We start from the raw sequence: 19369 nt of genomic DNA, 5'->3' as shown, positions 1-19369 counted from the left end.
TTTTTCTGCTTTGTCTCTTAATCCTGCGAGTTCCCAGAAGCCAAAAGTGTACTGTGGTTTTTAAATCCTCAGAGGTGAAATGGGCTGAAGCAATGACTCAGCCAAATAAGTGACTTGAAAACAGGCTCTGAGTGACCTGCTGGGCGTCACATAAGCATGCAGAGGACAGACAAGTGCCCAGAGTCCAAAGGCCTGGCAAATCTGGCCTTTGCTTCCAAGCCTCCTTTCTGGTCACCATCATAAACAGCTCCACAGCTCCCAGGCCCAGGCCTTGGCATTCACTTCCTAATAGCTCTCAGCAACACACTCTTTTATGGTCCCCTGAGAACTCCACTGTAAAATTAGCCCTCAGACATGGCCTTCCGAGGTGGTCAATCCATTTCTGCATGGCTCAGAAAAGGTTTTTGCCCCTGTCAGAGCAGACACTAGATAGCAGAGGCAGGTGATAGCTGAGGTGAATATGCACAAACTTATTTTCTTCGCTAGTTAGCATCTGTTACCACATTCACTATCTGGTCTGAAATCTGTAACCTTACACTACTGGTTACAGTATAAATCCTAGGGAGGCCCTTAATTCCCTCCCTGCATATCCCAGGGGTCTACTCTGATTGGGGTTATTTCTGAGAAAGTGTAAGACTCCTGAAAGTCAGTACATATCATCCTGGAGCTCAAAATACCATGCACCTACCGGATCCAACTTCTTCCTCATCAGCACTTCGAAGTAGTGCTTTTTATGCAGCAATTCAAAAATGTATGTCATCTCATTGTACCTTCCAATGCCAGTGAGGAGACGCACCTGAAAAGGAAGAAGGCAGCTTCCATCAGCATCATTTGCAATTCTCTGAGCCAGCCCACTGCCTTCATCAATTGTTTGCAGATGCCAAGCTCCAGGGGTAGAAGGGCTAATGGCCAGGCTGCCTTGCTGAGCTCCCTCTCCCTTGTACCCAACCAAGAGCCGCTTCTGGGGGATTCAGAAACCCTAGTCACACCACTTGCTGCTCTCTCCTCTATTGCCTTTAAAAGTGACTATTTGGGGAGGCATAGGAGGCTTGTGTTGTCAGCTTACTTCAATTCAGAGGTAAGAGGTAGGTCTGAGCCTTGTTTTGGGGAAAATACAGCTGTCTTAGCCTCTGGCAAGGGGGATGACACCCTGGAACATGGTAGGGAACCTCTCGATTTCTCCTTTGGAACAATCTGATTCTGACAGAACTTAGAGCGTGGAGCAGAGGGCTGCCCAGCTGGCTACCAAGTAGGTAGTGGTATCCAGAGCGAATTCCGTAAGAATCAGCCCTGGACTGGCCCCTAGCCTACCTGCTCTCTCAAAGGTTTCCCTAGGATGGAAGGTGGGGATGAGGGATTTACTTACCACCAGCCCATACTCCTCGTTGGGGGCCAAGTGGTTGTCTGTGAGCAGCCGAGCAGCCTGCAGAACTCGGATGATGCCCTCCATGTGGCATGTCAGCGTGAAGCAGTGATGGGCCAGAATCAGCAGCTCTGTAGCTGATTAGGTGGGGTACTGGTCAGATAAGATTGTGAACCCTGGCCACCCACCTACACACAGCCTGGAGAAAGCTCTTCACCAGTCCTCTGAGATCTCTGGCCGCACCAGCTCCAGCTCTGGGACAACTCCCACCCCCCAGGTGATGTCTAAATTCTTCTCGGTGACAGTACAATCTCTCCCCAAAGACAGTCATGTAGTGACTGCACAGTGACATTTTGAGGCCCAGGCACATGAGAACAAGGAATCCTTGACTTCTAATGATGGAGACACTCTGGAGACAAACTGATGGAGTTTATGCCAACATGAACCCGAACCCGAGGGCAGTTTCTATCTCAGTGAAGAGTCCTGGGGCCTAATCAAGAGCCACATGACGTTCTGCACTTCCTCTGAGAGGAAGAGAGAAGGAAACACCCATCTCCTGCATGCATGCTAAACGGGTCGAATCTGCAACCTGGGTATGTGCTCTGACTGGCAATCGAACCCTCCACCTTTGGTGCACGGGTGACACTCCAACCAACTGTGCCATACTGGCCAGGGCAATATTCTGCACTTCTGATGGCTTTCTAGATTAACGAAAGATTTGACTACATACAAATTCCAAACTATTACACATAATCACTGTAAGCGAATTAAAAAGCCAACTGGGGAAAATGTTTGCAATGTTGGAGACAGCAACAGGGTTCCCAGCCTTAATACATGTGCCTTTTGGGTCTTGGTACCTGTGGAACCCTCCCCAAACCTGACTACTGAGCAATCTTGACTACTAATCCTTCAGGCCTTGGTTTGGGCATTTCCTCCAAAAACATTTCTTGACCCTCGTCAGTCTAGCTCTTACTGTGTCACACCCCTAGTCTGGGCTCCAGGGACTGCTGCTTTATGTTCACCACATCCCTGGTTTTTAGAGTACTTAGCACACAGCTGGTACTCTGTACATACTGTTGAACTGGACTGAGAAGAGAAATAGAAAGCTATTTTTAAAGTAAAATTGTTCAACCTTTAAAAACTTATATTTTTATATTTATTTGTTCACTAAAGATCATTAAAATGCCCTTTTTGGGTCTATCAAATTTGCAAAGTGGAATGGGTTCCAGGAAATACTACTTTCACCTCTGCTTAAGTGGGAGTAAGAAGTGAACTTTTTTTCTGGAGTAAAAGTTGACAATATATATACAAGCTTTAAAAACATCATGGAAAGATGTTGATGACAGCACACTTTTGAATCACAGTTCATCTTAGGGAAATAATCATGGGTGTGCACACAGATTTGCTTATAAGGATGTTTGCCAGTATATTAAGACAGAAAATTGGAAATAATATAAAGTCCCACAATAGGGTCTACAATTTTTTTAAAAATTGAGTTTAGAGAGAGGAAGGGAGAGGGAAAGAGAGAAACATCGATGAGAGACAAATGTTGATTGGCTGCCTCCTGCACACCCCTACTGGGGATCAAGCCCGCAACCCAGGCACATGCCCTGACCAGAAATTGAACCGTGACCTCCTGGTTCATAGGTTGATCTTCAACTACTGAGCACACCAGCTGGGGCAGGGTCTACAATTTTTAATTACATATAAGAGAAATACTGTGTAACCATTAAATATGATATAGGATATCCTCGGAAGAGGATACACAACAAGAAATAAATTTTAAAAAATCAGTGTTTTAAAAATGATATAGGAGAATATTCAATGGAAAGATGTTAATGACAGCATATTCATAAATTAATTATAAACAATATGCAAAACTCATTTTTGAAAAATAAAAGCCTATTGATTTGCATAGAAAAAGTTCAGAGGGACACATATTTCTGAATGCCTGTAATGAACTAGACATTGTGGAAAGTGAGTGAGCTTTTAAATCACACAGACTGGGTTCAAATACCAGTTCTGCCATTTAATAGTTAATCAATTTCTCTAAGCTTCAGTCTCCTTCTAAAGTGGGGACAATAATATCCACTTCGTAAGGTAATTTAAGAGTGAAATAAGATAAATATGCCAAATGTTAAAGGTTTACCTTTGTGTGATTTTAAATTTGGGGCTGCTTTTCCATACATACCTTCTAAACTTTCTTTAATGAACTTATGGCTTTCTGCCAAGAACTTATAAACTATTCTGGAGGAGTAGGGGTGAGAGCAGGAAGGATCCAAATTGAGTTTTGGGAAGACTAGCTCTAGAAGACTTCTTGAAGACCTGCTTGGGCCCAAAACATGTGAGAAAATGGCCAAGAACTTACTGCAGGACAATTCCCCATGGGGAACGGAGGAAATCTTTTCCAACAACTTCATGCCTACCAACGTGCGGTCTTGACACAAAGTGGTTAGCTGAAGAAATGCCTGACTTTCTTCTGCTGGGGTGACCATCTGCTTCTGTCCTGTACAGAAAGACATGGAGAAAGGGACTGGTTTACCTGGAGACAGTTGAGAGAAAGGTAAGAGCCCCATGCTGCCCTGGCCTGGGCACCAGGAAGTAATGCTGAAGGAGTTCCCAGTGCAGCTCTTCTCTTGGCCTAGTGGTCAGCTGACACAACAGCAGGAGTTCATTAGCTCAGAGGAAGGCACAGCTACTCTAAGCATAATTGTAAAACAATGAATGAACAAAAAGTGATTACAACAAAATAAACGCAATGCATTCTCCTCTTATGAGTGCAGCAACCTGGCAACTTGAGAGGGCAACATGCAGGACATATGAGCATAACATCCAAATCCTTAACACTAGGTACTTGTGAGAGTTGTCTGAAAAGCTGAGGAAGCCTGAAGGGAGGGTACCTGCTCCCTCTGATGGGGACAGTAGCTCCCGGGTCACCTCTTCGGCCACAAGGTCAGCCACCCTGTCTGGCTCCAGGCCCTGAGTGCTGATGAAGGCTTGGGCTCGCTTGCATCGGTCAGACTGCGGAGAGGCCAAGATTGCTCGGAGTATGGCCTCACCATCCTGAGCAGCAACATCTGTGTAGGAACAGCCCAACTCCTGAAAAGAAGACAAGTCAGTCAAAGCTACTGTTAGGAGCCAGGAAAAAGCTAGCCCCTTCTGAATTCTGATGTGGACAGGCTGCATTGCTTGCCATGAGCAGGAACCTTAAAAGAAGCAAGCACTGTATTCCAGTTCTTTCCACCACTTCACCAATGAGCTGGATCCAAGGAAGAGAGTCTTGTCTTCAAAAAGCATCAGGTAACTTATCTTGTATTGAACCCTGAGTTTTTCAGATGTTATACAATGTGAGAAAGTTGAATAAAAGGCAAGAGCCCCTTCCGTGTTGTTCCCACAACAGCTACATAAGCCTCAATTTCCAAGGAAGCCTCTGAACCTTACCCAAGGCGAATGGCATTACTGCTCCACTCTGTCTCCCGTGCTCGTCCCACTGCACTTAGCATCTACTGTTTTTCTCCTTCAGTCAGCACAAAGCCACAAACAGTTCCTGGCTGCACCACTCCTGTCTTTAGGGTCATCATATTCCATTTTATTTTATTCTAAACTTATTTTGGGCTCCCCCTGACAAGGAAAGCTCCTGAAGCAAGACCTAAGATATTAGGGTCAGAAGGGACTCTCGTGGTCAAGTCACTTATAGATCAAGAACTAGGGTTTAAAGAAGTGAAATGTCTGGCTCTAATTTCTGGTTGGCTAAGCGGTAGCCAGGACTCAAGTCACCATGGCACTTGGGTGGGCATCCTCCCCATTATTTCCAAGAAATGGTTTATATCCTGACAAGAGCTCTACTCCCAGGTCACGATCATCACCTAATGGGCTGACTTGGCAATGTGCAAAATCTCCCTCGAGCTTCACGCTTCCCTCCCTCTCAGAGGGAGGTTCCTGTGGAGCCCCCCTCCCCCCCCCTTTCCCCCTTTGGCACTACCTTGGAAAGTTCATACAGACAGAGGACCCGTCGGCAGTAGTTCTTCCCATGGAGGCATTTGTGTGTCAGAGTTTCCAGATTAGTCACCATTTCATCACTGGGGGGCAGCATCACAAATGACTGACTCTCCAAACTTGAAGCTAGAAGCAAATACAGATGGAAGGTGGTGGGTAGGCGGTGGTGGTGACTAAGCTGGTAAGTTAAGGCCTCTCCTCAGCCCACTATGGCTCTGCCTCTCTGCCCACAACTTACTGCACTGTACCCCCATCAGTCCCCCTGGGTCTGGGTCCACTTGAACTTCTTTCATTGCCTTCTTCCGAGGAATTCCAGGCTGAAATACCTCACAGGCCTCATAGGCTACAAAAGACTCAAAGCCACCTAACGAGCACTCTAGAGATGGTCACCAAACTTGACTGATAGACTCTCCTCCACACCCTCTCCTCCTAATTTCCCTTATCAAATAAGTCACCAGGTCTAGCTGACTGTATCTCCAAAACACCTCTCCATCGCCACCTTAGTTCCAGCCTTCAGCACCCGGCATCTATGAGGCTGTCACTGGTCCCTGCTGCCAGCCTCCCCTTGTCCCCAGGTCAATCTTCCACATACTCATCAGGGTCTTTCTTAAAATGCAAATCATACAAAAAAAGGATCATCTGGATAGATACCTTAAGGGAATAGTAAAATTAAAATCCACTCCTGATTAAAAACAAACAACAAATAAATGCTCTTAGTCTGAAATAGAAGAAAGCTTTCTTATTTTGATCAAGTGTTTCTATTAGGTAAAAAAGTAGATTATTTATATAACACTATTTCTAATCGCAAAAACAAAATTGAAAATTTAAATCTGTATCAATAAAGCATTGTTAAATAGTAGTATATCTGCATAGAATACTCTGCGGCCATTAAAAAGAATGAGGCCGTCCTCACTTTGGCAGCACATATACTAAAATTGGAACAACACAGAGAAGATTAGCATGGCCCCTGCACAAGGATGCCATGAAAAAAAAAAAAGAAAAAAAGAATGAGATCAATCTGTGAACTGAAAAAAAATGTAGAACAATGTAATTTTATTTTTGTAAGAAAGAAATAGTGTGTGTGTGTGTGTGTGTGCATGCGCACTGGCACACACAAGCCCACAAGTAGAAAACAATGCATGCCAAGCAAGTAAATACTTATTTTAGGGAATTTGGTGGGGGTGGTGTTGAATGGGTAAATGATTTCACTTTATGCATTTATGTATTGTGTTATTTGCTACACTACACATGTAATACTTTTGCATTTAAGACATTATCCATTAAAAAAAATACACTGTAGCCCTAGCCACTCTGGCTCAGTAGACAGAGAGTCAGCCTGCAGACTGAAAGGTCCCAGGTTCGATTCTAGTCAAAGGCACATGCCCAGGTTGTGGGCTCGATCCTCAGAAGGGGGCGTGCAAGAGGTAGCCAATCAATGATTCTCTGTCATCATTGATGTTTCTAGCTCTCTCTTCCTCTCACTTCCTCTCTGAAATCAATAAAAGTATATTTTTAAAAATACACTTTAAAGACCAAAGTAAAAAGCAACTCAGACCATGTTATTCCCCTATTTAAAATCCTTCTTCGGGGGTTCCAGTTCTAGGTAAGGAGATCACTCCACCCTTCTCTCCCACTGAACTCAACATAAAACCTGGACACTGCATGCAGCACCATACAAGGACTCTGAAATGGAAACAGTAGCCGGTGGGATGCAGATAACCAGAATTACCACTTTCTTCCCGTCTAGTAACCGCCAGCCTGAAGGCAGTGCCACCTAAAACCCAGAACTGAGCATTAAGGCTCACAGAGAGAGTGTGCTCCCCAGGAAAAGCCCTCTAGTATGGGCGCAAGGAGTAGGAACAGGAACTCCTAATGCTCATTCTCTCTCATCTCAGCTCCTAAGCAACCCTTTGGCCTTGGTGACAGAGGCTGACGCAGCAGGTGGCAAGAACCAAAACTCAGAAAGGAACCTTTGAGGATCAGAGGAGCTCTGGTCTCAAGAGGGTGGAGTGATCCTGTTCCTTTTTGCATTAGCCGCCCCCCCCCCCCCGCCCCCCTAAGGTGGCCCTGGATGTAGTCAAATTCAGGGAAGTGCATGGCAGAATGGGGTAACTAAATTCCAGCTTTTGGCCAGAGGACTGAAAAGGGAAGGCTCAGAAAACCAGAAAGCACTTGGGAGAGAGATTCAGGAAAGCAACATGAAGGTGTTTATAAAACTGAATTAACAGATAAACCACTGCCCAGGTCATAGACCAGGGGTGGGCAAACTTTTTGACTTGAGGGCCACAATGGGTTCTTAAACTGGACCGGAGGGCCGGAACAAAAGCATGGATGGAGTGTTTGTGTGAACTAATATAAATTCAAAGTAAACATCATTACATAAAAGGGTACGGTCTTTTTTTTTTTTAGTTTTATTCATTTCAAACGGGCCGGATCCGGCCCGCGGGCCGTAGTTTGCCCACGGCTGTCATAGATTGACCTGAGGATCGTACACACATGGATGGATCTGAATAGTATCACAAAGAATTTGAAAAGTGCACTGGGTTGGCCCACAGAAAGTGGGTCGGAACCTGTAGCCTAAACCTAACCAGGTCAAATGCCTGCTAAAAAAATATCAAAATTCTTCATAGGATTTAAATTAAGACTCAGAGTCTCATATCATACTATTCAAAATGTTTAAATGCAACACAAAATTACTCAACATACAAATATACAGGAAAATCTCAACTCATGTGAGAAAAGACAACAGATGACAGAGTACTAAAATGACACAAATGTTGAAATTGTCTGATTAAGATTAAAGCAACTAGCCCGGCTGGTGTGGCTCAGTGGTTGAGCATCAACCTAAGAACCAGGAGGTCATGGTTCGATTCCCAGTCAGGGCACATGCCTGGGTTGTGGGCTTGATCACCAGTGCGGTGTATGCAGGAGGCAGTCGATCAATGATTCTCTTTCATCATTGATGTTTCTCTCTTTCTCTCTCTCTCTCTCTCTCTCTCTCTCTCTCTCTCTCTCTCTCTCTTTCTCTCTCCCTTCCTATCTGAAATCAATTCAAAAACAAAAAGATTAAAGCAGCCACTATACAAATGTCCCAACAAGCAATTATGACTGCTCTATGATAAACAGAAAAACAAAGTCTCAGCAAATAAATAGAAGGTGTAAAGAATAAAATGGAAATTTAACACTGAACAATAACTGAAATTTAAAAATCACAGAAATGAAAACACTTAATAGCAGAATAAAAATGCCAGAGAAGTCTGGCTTGCTGGTGTTGCTCAGTGGTTGGGTGTTGACCCATGAACCAGGTCATGGTTCGATCCCCAGTAGTGTGGGAGGCAGCCGATAGATGATTCTCTCTCATCATTGATGTTTCTATCCCTCTCCCATCCTCTCTCTGAAGTCAATAAAAACATTTTTTAAATGCTAGAGAAAACAGTCAGTGAAACTGAAGACAGATGAACAGAAATTATCCAATCTGAACAATAGAGAGAGAAAAAAGAAAAACTGAACAAAGCCTCAGGGACTTGTGAGACACTAATAAAAGTTCTAAGATTCATGTCCCAAAAGGATAGGAGTAAGAGCATGGTGCGAAAAAAGTATTTGAAAAGATAATGTCTTAAAACAACCTAAATTTGGTGGAACTCACAAAACTACATGTTCAAGAAGCTTAGTGAACCCCAAATCAGATAAATACTAAGAAATACATGCCCAGCCACATGATAATCTAACTGCTGAATACCAAAGACAGAAAAACATCTTGAAAGCAACCAGAGAAAAATGCATTATTTATATGGGAAAAAAATAATTCAAATCACTGCACATTATTCATCAGATACCATGGAAGTCAAAAGGAAGTGGTACAAAAGATGGTAGTATAGGTAAACGCTGGTACTCGCTGCCTCCCACAACCACATCAAAATTACAACTAAAATACAGAACAACTATCATTCAGAATTGCCTGAAAGCTGGCTGAATGGAAGTCCTACCACTAGAGGGAAAAAAACAGAAGTCCTGCCCTAACCAGTTTGGCTCAGTGGATGGAGCAACAGCCTGCAGATTGAAGGGTCCCAGGTTCGATACCAGTTAAGGGCATGTACCTGGGTTGCGGGCACATCCCCAGTAGGGGGCATGCAGGAGGCAGCTGATGGATGTTTCTCTCTCATAGATGTTTCTAACTCTCTATCCCTCTCCCTTTCACTCTGTAAAAAAATCAATAAAATATATTTTAAAAAAAGAAAAGAGAGATTTTTTTTTTTTAAAGAAGCCCTACAACTAGACTGGTACGAAGGGTGGAGAGGTGGAATAGGCTGATTTGGCACCCATATGGGCCATTTTTTTAATCCAGAGGGAGATTGTCCCTGCTGAGGCCACCAAGAGGAGCAAGGGGTCCCAGCCCTACACCAGACCCCCAGCCCAGGGTCCCAGAACTAGGAAGAGAAATCCCCGTAACTTCAGGCTGTAAAAACCAGTGAGGATTTTGGCTGCAGGACACGGAGGCTGCTGGAGACCCAGGTGTCCCTCTTAAAGGGCCAGGCACAAATTTACTCAGACTCACTTCCTCTGAGATCTAGGGCCCTGAGTCACTGGGGAACCCAGACACATAGGAGGAGGAACTGGATTGTCTGGCATCAGGACAGGAACTTGGGGGCGGCCTTCTACCAGATGGAGATGCTCGCAGGGGTCATTGTTCCTATGCTGAGACCTCCCCTGTCCCAAGGCTGACTGGCAACCATATCTGAGTCGCCATCAACCTGGAGAACACTGTTTGCTCTACTATGGTGATTCTCTGAGACCCCGCCCCATTCAATTTGCAACCCCACCCAAGCTGTTTGCAGCAGCTTTTCCACATAAATTGCCTGTCCTGGCTCAGACTTCAGACTTTGCTAAATCTCTCAAACAAGCTGCAGCTGGTGTGAGGGTGCCCCAAATCTATCAATAAAAGGCCCAAGACCTGGCACTAGTACCAGCCTACCTTGCTTCACAGCTGGGCCTCACCTGGGCACTTCTTAGCCCAATACAAACAGCAGCCATCTGCAGATCTCTCTGTAGCTCCTGCTGGGTGGCCCTCGGAAGTGACTAACTTTGCACCTCCCTGAAGGCCCTCGAGCCAGTGTACCCAGTGGACAGCTTCAGACATAACAGATTACAACTCTATATATTCACAAGCAACACAACCAAGGGGCAGACTCAGTGAGTACCAAAGCCCTACTGAAGGAAGTCCTGCTCCATAAGGGTGTTTCCTGCATAGCAGCTCTCCCACTGAAGCCACAGCTGGTCCTCACAGCCAATTGTCCTGGAAGTAAATTCCTCCCAGTGATGCCAACAGCAATCAAAGCTCAATTACAAGACTGCACACAGCCCACAGAAGTACATCTAGAGGGCCCAGCTCAGGTGCCTGGAGAGACTGAGACCCTGGGCACTACAGGACACCTACTACACAAGGCCACTCTACCAATTCCAGGAGACATAGCAGCTCTACCCAAACAAACACAGGGAAGCAGCCAAAATGCAGAGACAAAGAAACATAACACAAATGAAAGTAATGGAAGAAAGCAAACTACTGGATACAGAGTTCAAAACCATGGTTATAAGGTTACTCAAGGATCTTCAAGGAACTTAGACTTTCAAGGATCTTAGTGAGAATTCCAAAGACATGGAAAAGGACCATTCAGAAATTAAGCATACACTAATTGAAACAAAGAATAATTTACAGGGATTCAACAGTAGAGTAGAGGATTCAAATCAACAATATGAAATATGAGGAAGCAAAAAACACCCAATCAGAAGAGAAAAAAAAAAGAAAAGAATCCAAAAATATGAAGAGAGTGTAAGGAGCCTCTGGGACAACTTCAAGCATAGCAACATTCGCATTATGGGGGTGCCAGAAGAGAGAGAGAGCAAGATATTGAAAACCTATTTGAAGAAATAATGACAGAAAACTTCCCCTACCTGGTGAAAAAAATAGACTTACAAGTCCAGGAAACTCAGAGAGGCCCAAACTAGAGGAACCCAAAGAGGACCACACCAAGACACATCATAATTAAAATGCCAAGGGCTAAAGACAAAGACAGAATTCTAAAAGCAGCAAGAGAAAGAGAGCGCCCTTGTCAGTTAATTTCTCAACAGAAACTATACAGGCCAGAAGGAAGTGGCAAGAAATATTTAAAGTGATGAATAGCAAGGACCTACAACCAAGATACTCTACCCAGCAAAGCTATCATTTAGAATTGAAGGTCAGATAAAGAGATTCATAGAAAGAAAAAGCTAAAGGAGTTTATCTCCACCAAGCCAGTATTACATGAAAAGTTGAAGGGTATTCTTTAAGAAGAGGAAGAAGAAGAAAAAGATAAAAAATATGAACAATAGCCCTAACCGGTTTGGCTCAGTGGATAGAGTGTTGGCCTGCGGACTCAAGGGTCCCAGGTTCAATTCTGGTCAAGGGCATGTACCTTGGTTGTGGGCACATACCCAGTAGGGAGTGTGCACAAGGCAGCAGATTGATGATTCTCTCTCATCGATGTTTCTAACTATCCCTCTCCCTTCCTCTCCATAAAAAATCAGTAAAATATATATATAAAAAACATGAACAATAAAATGGCAAGAAATACATATCTATCAACAATTGAATCTAAAAATTCAAAATAAACAAATAAGAAATCGATTGAACAGAATAAATTGGTGAATAAAATAGAATCAGGCATGGAAAAGGAACAGACTGACAATTCTCAGAGGGAAAGGGGGTAGGGTGTGGGAAGAGATTGAACAAAGATCTTATGTGTATCTATGCATTACCTATGAACAGACAATGGGGTGGCAAAGGCCTGGGGTGGGGCAGGAACTGGGTGGAGAGGGGAAAAAAAGAGGGACATCTGTAATACTCTCAATAATAAGGATTTAGAAAAAAAAGGAAGTGGTACAGCCCTAGCTGGTTTGGCTCAGTGGATAGAGCACTGGCTCACAGACTAAAGGGTCCTGGGTTTGATTCTAGTCAACGGCATGTACCTTGGTTACAAGCTAGATACCCAGCCCTGGTTGGGGCACATGTGGGAGGCAACCAATTGATGTGTCTCTCTCACGTTGATATTTCTCTCATTCTGTCTCTCCACCTTGCTTCCACTCTCTCTAAAGATCAATGGAAAAATGTCCTCAGATGAGGATTGGGGTGGAGGGGGGGAAGGAACTGGTAAAACATTATTAGGTGCTGAAAAAAATAATGAATTTAAAAATATATATATATCTTATTGATTTTTTACAGAGAGGAAGGGAGAGGGATAGTTAGAAACATCGATGAGAGAGAAACATCTATCAGTGCCTCCTGCACACTCCCTACTGGGTATGTGCCCACAACCGAGGTACATGCCCTTGACCAGAATCAAACCTGGGACCCTTGAGTCCGCAGGCCGACGCTCTATCCACTGAGCCAAACCAGTTAGGGCAGTGGTCGGCAAACTGTGGCTCATGAGCCACATGCAACTCTTTGGCCCCTTGAGTGTGGCTCTTCCACAAAATACCGATTTCTATGCATGGGCCATGAAGTTTCAATCACACTTTACGTGTGTGCCCGCACGTGGTATTTTGTGGAAGAGCCACACTCAAGGGGCCAAAGAGCCGCATGTGGCTTGTGAGCCGCAGTTTGCCGATCATGGGGTTAGGGCAATGAATTTTCTATATCCAGCAAAAAACCATCCATCAGAAATGAAAGTGAAATAGAGACATCCTCCTATATAATAAAAGAGTAATATGAAAATTGACCAAACAGCAGAACGGTCGCTATGACACGCACTGATCACCATGGGGCAGATGCTCAATGCAGGAGTTGCCCCCTGGTGGTCAGTGGGCTCCCACAGGGGGAGCGCTGCTCAGCCAGAAGCCGGGCTCACGGCTGGTGAGCGCAGCAGTGGTGGCAGGAGCCTCTTCCGCCTCTGTGGCAGTGCTAAGGATGTCTGACTGACGGCTTAGGCCCGCTCCTGGTGAGCGGGCCTAAGCCGTCAGTCAGACATCCTCCAAGGGCTCCCGGACTGTGAGAGGGCACAGGCCAGGCTGAGGGACCCACTCCCCCAGAGTGCACAAATTTCATGCACCGGGCCTCCAGTTCTTATATGAAGAAAAACTAATGAAGAAAATCGAAGAGAATCTGTCACTAACAGACAACTCTAAAAGAATTACTAAGAGAACTCCTTTAAACAGAAGAAAAAAGAAATCAGAAGGAAACTTGAAACATCAGGAACGAGGGAAGAACAACGAAAGTAGTAAATATCGCCCTAACCGGTTTGGCTCAATGGATAGAGCGTCGGCCTGTGGACTGAAAGGTCCCAGGTTTGATTCCGGTCAAGGGCATGTACCTTGGTTGCGGGCATATCCCTAGTAGGAGTTGTGTAGGAGGCAGCTGATCGATGTTTCTCTCTCATCGATGTTTCTAACTCTCTATCCCTCTCCCTTCCTCTCTGTAAAAAAATCAAATATATATATATATATATGGTAGTAAATATCTTAGTAAATATAATAAATTATTTTCTCCTTGAGTTTTTAAAATATACTTTTTGGTTGAAAGCAAAATTTATAGAATTGTTTCATGAGTTTCCAATGTATGTAGATATACAATTAGGATATAAAGGGAGAGAAATAAAGTGATCTACATGTGGTAAAGTTTCTGCATTCCAGCTGAAGTGGTAAAATACCAACTTTAGCCAAATATATGGTGAAGGAAGATGATTTGACTTTGGATTGTGGGTACACAATACAATATACAGATGATATATCATAGAAATGTACACTTGACACCTATATGATCCTATTAACTAATGTTGCCCCAATATATCTAATAAAAAATACTGACTTTAAGTAGACTGGAACGTTAAAAATGTATAATGTAATCCCTAAAGCAAACAATTTAAAAGACTATGCAAAAATATAAAGTTACAATAACTAAAATGGAAGACTAAATTTTAAAAAAATGTTTATAATTAAAAATCTTTCAAAACGGAAATTTTAAGGTACAGACTGTTTTACTGGTAAATTCTATTGAACATTTAAAGAAGAAATAACACCAATTCTACACAATGTTTTCCAAAAAATAGAAGAGTTGGAAGAACTTTCCAACTCATGAAACTAGCATTGCCCTGATACAGAAATGAAACAGTAAGAAAAGGTACAGATTAATATTGCTCATAAACATAAATACAAAAATTCCCAAATAGCAAACTGATTCCATTAATATATATCAAAAAGAATAATGCACCTGATCAATTGGGGTTTATCCTGGGAATGCACAGCTAGTTCAATATGAAAAAAATCAATTAATGTAATCCACCATATTAATAGTCTAAAGAAGAAAACATGTGATCATATCAATGGATGCAGAACAAACATGACAAAATTCAACACTGATTCAAAACTCTCAGCAAACTAGGATTAGAAGGAAACATATTCAACATAACAAAGCACATCTTCAAAACATCTACAGCTACTATCATCTACACTAATAAAAGAGAAACATGGTAATTGGCGTACGACCGCTACCCTTCTGATTGGCTAATCAGCGTTTCCTTATGCAAATTAACTGTCAGCCAAGATGGCGGCCGGCAGCCATGCACTGAAGCGAGCAGGGAGGCTTCCTTGCTTCAGTGACTGCAGACTGCAACGTTCCTCGCCTCACTTGCAGGCCTCTGAGCTGGCAGTTTGAAACATTCTAACAAATATAGCCGGCTGGGATCTCAGAGCTGAAGTTATACATTGTTTCGATTATAGAACGGCAAACAAACCAGCAGTGGAAGCCTCAGAGCTAGAGCCAGAGCTAAAGCTGCCCAGAAGAAAAAAAAAAAAGAAAAAAAGGAGTGGTTGGGAGCTTCCCGCCAGCCTGAAAGCAGCCCTCAGCCCCTCACCCAGACTGGCCAGGCACCCCAGTGGGGACCCCCACCCTGAAGGGTGTGTGACCAGATGCAAATAGCCCTCAGCCCCTCATCCAGGCTGGCCAGGCACCCCAGTGGGGACCCCCACCCTGATCCAGGACACCCTTCAGGGCAAACCAGCCGGCCCCCAGGCCTCTATCCTATATAGTAAAAGGGTAATATGCCTCCCAGCACCGGGATCAGCGGAGCAGTGAGGCCTCCTGGCACCAGATCAGCGTGACAGGGGGCAGCGCCCAAACCCCCTGATCGCCCTGCGGCTCTGTGTGTGACAGGGGGTGGAGCCCCAATCCCCTGATGGGCCCTGCTCTGTGTGTGACAGGGGGTGGTGCCCAAACCCCCTCCCCCCCCCTCCACGGGCCCTGCTCTGTGTGTGACGGGGTAGAGCCATAACCTCCCCACTGGCCCTGCCCTGAGTGTGACAGTGGTGGTGCCCAAACCCCCTGATCCGCCCTGCTCTGTGTGTGACAGGGGGTGGTGCCCCAACTCCCCTATTGGCCCTACTCTGTGCGTGACAGGGAGGAGCTCCCCAACCCCCTGATGGGCCCTGCTCTGTGCGTGATGGGGGGGCGAGGGGGGGGCAGTGTCCCAACCCCCTGATTGGCCCTGCTCTGTGAGTGACAGGGGGCAGCGCCCCATCCTCCTGATTGGCCCTGCCCTGTGCGTGACAGGGGGTGGCACCACAACCTCCCCATCGACCCTGCCTTGAGTGTGACAGGGGGCGGTGCCCCAACCCCCCAATCAGCCCTACCCTGAGCGTGACTGAGGGTGGCATCGCAACCTCCCAATCCGCCCTGCCCTGTGCATGACGGGGCGGCGCCCCAACTCCCCAATCAGCCCTGCTCTGAGCCCGACCAGGGGCTGCACTTAGGGATTGGGCCTGCCCTCTGCCACCCGGGAGCAGGCCTAAGCCAGCAGGTCGTTATCTCCCGAGGGGTCCCAGACTGCGAGAGGGCACAGGCCGGGCTGAGGGACCCCCCCTTCCCCCCCGAGTGCACAAATTTTTGTGCACCGGGCCTCTAGTACTTAATAATGAAAGACTGAATGCTTTTTCCCTAGATCAGTAGCAAGGCAAGAATATTCACTCTCACCACTTCTATCCAACATACTGGAAGTCCTAGCCAGTAAAATAAAGCAAGAAAAAGAAACAAAAGGCATACAGATTGGAAAGGAAGAAATAAAATGGTCTCTATTTCATGACATGATTATCTCTTAGAAAATCCCAAGGAATCCAAGTAAACCCCTAAAGCAAGCAAGTTTAGCAAGGTTGCAGGATATAAGGTTAACATAAAAGTTAACCATATTTCTATACACTATCAATGTACAACTGGAAACATGATTATTGTATAGAATAAAGTTCAATGAACTAATTACAAGTCAGATGGAGTCCCTCTAATTTTGATACACAGCTAGTTAAAAGACATAAGTGTTTCTACTTCATCAACTAGTTAATTAACTAGCCTATGGATTACCTAGAAAAGAGTTGTTTAACAGTGTAAATGTTATCTCAAAAGAGACCCTTTGCTTTCTGGAAAGAGTGCCAACACACTGGTTAGGACTGAGGGCAGTTTGATCTCCTTTACTTACTGCTTGAGACTTTCCTTAGAGGAATGCGAGGTTCTTTTTCTTCCTCCAGCAGCTCAGCACTTTGTAGGAGAGCATGGATCTCTGGCTGTAGGTCATCCACACTAGCTTCCCCTGAAGCCAGTGCTCTGCAGTGCAGTACCAAGGCAACATCTTGGTTATAGAAGTGGAAGTACCGGCATACTCGACTGGCTTCATGCACACAGCCATCATCCAATAGGCGCCCAATCAAAAAGATTAGTGACTCCTGCTCCTTCCAATCTAGTCTGTTCTCACAAGTCTCTTTGGATGGAAGGCCATTAAGTGCTAAATATTTTGATGTGTTCAGGGCAGCCAACTTGGAGAATGAAAACTCACTGGCTAAGCTGTCAAAGGAAAGTTCACCACTAGCTGAGATCTGCTGAGAAAATGTGGGCTCTCTTTCCTCCTGGTTTCCTCTGAGGGTGTGCTGGGTGATACGGCAGAGCCAGATCTGCTTCTCCAGCTCCTCCAGCTCCTCCACAGGGACCAGGTCCTCCTGAGCAAGCCAATGCCCTGCCAGGGTGAGCAGCAGATGGCACTCCTCAGTGCTGCTCTGTCCCTCCTCAGTAGGGTACTCACGCGCCACAAGGGCCTGGGCTGTGAAAAAGGAAGAAGCTGCTTTGCTTGAAATGGAATTTTTCTTAAAATTCTCATGGCATTTTTTCCAGAAGTCAATTCTTGTTTGTTTCAGGGACCACTGGTCAATGTGTTTTAAGTTCTGCATTTCCTGTGTTACCTGTGAAATTTAAAAAGTATCATAAATGCTACTGTTCCCTAATTACACCATACTTTTTAAACCCAAGTCAAAGAATATGAGGCATGGCTACAGATGTTCCTGGGTATTTTATCTGGAAAGTTAAGGTATGGAAAACAATTTTAAATTTATCCAACTGAATGGGGTTCAAGGAGAAGCCACCTAAGCTAACCTTATATTTAAAGTATACATTCTTGCCCAGCCAGTGTGGCTCAGTGGTTGAGCATCGACCTATGAACCAGGAGGTCATGGTTCAATTTCTGGTCAGGGCACATGTCCAGGTATCAGGCTTAATCCCCAGTTGGGGGTGTGCAGGAGGCAACCGATCAGTGGTTCTCTCTCATCATTGATGTTTCTATTGCTCTCTCCCTCTCCCTTCCTCTCTGAAATCAATAACAATAGGTTTAAAAAAAAAAAAAAAAAAGAAGAAGTCATTGATGAAATAGTTAAAAAAAAAATAAAATAAAGCATACATTCTTCACCCTGGCCGGTATAGCTGTTGGTTGAGCGTCATCCCATGCCCCAAAGGGTTGCTGGTTCAATTCTCAGTCAGGGCACATATTCAGCTTGTGGGTTCAATCCCCAGTCAGGGTGCATACGGGAGGCAACTGATCGATGTTTCTCTCTCTCCCTCTCCCTTCCTATCTCTCTAAAATCAATAAAAACAATAATAAAGCATACAATATTCAAAAATGGGAATTCTAGGCTCATCCATTTCTGAAACTAATGTGTATCAGAAGTGAAAAAGCCTCATCTCCTATAAATTGCATATCTCATTTGATTTTTGGTTTAATGATGGTTCAAAAAGCTAAGATTTTTTGTTGTTAATCCTCACCCAAGAATATTTTTTCCATTGATTTAGAGAGTAGAAGGGAGGGGGAGAGACAGAGAGAGAGAAACATCGATGAGAGACACATTAACTGGTTGCCTGCTGTGTGCGCCCCAAACAGGGCCAGGGATCGAGCCTCCAACCAAGGTACATACTCTTGACAGGAATCAAACCCATGAACCTTCAGTCCACAGGCCAATGCTCTAACCATTGAGCAACTGGCTAGGGCAAAAAGCCAAGACTTTAAATAACTTAAAAGACTTATGTTACCTCACCTCTTCAATAACCAAGTTGTCCACAGGTAACTCAGCTAATTCTGCTACCCTCTTAGCCAAAGCAAACTGTCCATTTGTCTCCAGTTTTTCCAAAATAGATTTACATTCCTGCTGAAAATTCTGAAGGCTATAGCTGGTAATAATCACATTATTAATGGCTATGGATGTATCCTTCAAAATGTGGCTAAGGATACACAGCTTCTTTACATCTGGACCTGTACCAAAGAGAAAAGGATATAAACACTTCATTAAAAAAAATGCCACTATGGCATTTTTAATTAAATATCAGGAAGGGAAATATGTATATTTAAAATAATAATGTGGTTAAAGGAAAAAAGACCACCTCTTTTTCTAGCTTGGTTGATGAGCAGAGGAAGCCATAGGCAGCTCCTTTATAGTAAGACCTATTAGAGGTTGGCACACGGACTCATCCACACATCTGGCTTTAAACGCAGAGCAGAGGTTGGTGGTCTACTATGCAGTAGCAACTCAAGTCAATCTTGGGAAGATTTGGCCATTCATTCAGGTCAGTCCCATCTCTTTCTGGGTTTTTCTCCTACCTTGAACAAATTTGTTTTTATGATTGTTCACTTGTTCATTCAATGTGGTGTCATGGGTATTAAGACACAGACTTGTAGAGTA

At 44.4% G+C, this 19369-nt stretch overlaps 1 protein-coding gene and 1 non-coding gene across 2 annotated transcripts in view; one reads left to right on the top strand and one right to left on the bottom strand.

The window, feature by feature from the left end:
* SPG11 (SPG11 vesicle trafficking associated, spatacsin) overlaps positions 1-19369 on the bottom strand; it is a 112292-nt gene that overhangs the window by 15913 nt on the left and 77010 nt on the right. The window contains exons 29-35 of the mRNA XM_070423533.1: positions 18728-18942; positions 16852-17605; positions 5346-5485; positions 4264-4462; positions 3732-3869; positions 1367-1500; positions 689-796 (exon numbers count right to left, since the gene is read on the bottom strand). Of these exons, the coding sequence (XP_070279634.1) occupies positions 689-796; positions 1367-1500; positions 3732-3869; positions 4264-4462; positions 5346-5485; positions 16852-17605; positions 18728-18942 (1688 nt within the window). The remainder of the gene's footprint in view (positions 1-688; positions 797-1366; positions 1501-3731; positions 3870-4263; positions 4463-5345; positions 5486-16851; positions 17606-18727; positions 18943-19369) is intronic.
* Positions 6265-6371, top strand: LOC139000061 (U6 spliceosomal RNA). Its single transcript, XR_011469516.1, has one exon. It is a non-coding gene; the product is annotated as a U6 spliceosomal RNA (small nuclear RNA).

This window comes from Myotis yumanensis, unplaced genomic scaffold (genome assembly GCF_028538775.1).
Source record: "Myotis yumanensis isolate MYYU_CA2020_CCGP unplaced genomic scaffold, mMyoYum1.0.hap1 SCAF_1, whole genome shotgun sequence".
In the NCBI taxonomy this organism is placed as follows: Eukaryota; Metazoa; Chordata; class Mammalia; order Chiroptera; family Vespertilionidae; genus Myotis; species Myotis yumanensis.
Note: the sequence above shows the minus strand (reverse complement) of the source record. Positions and strands in the feature narration are given on the sequence as shown.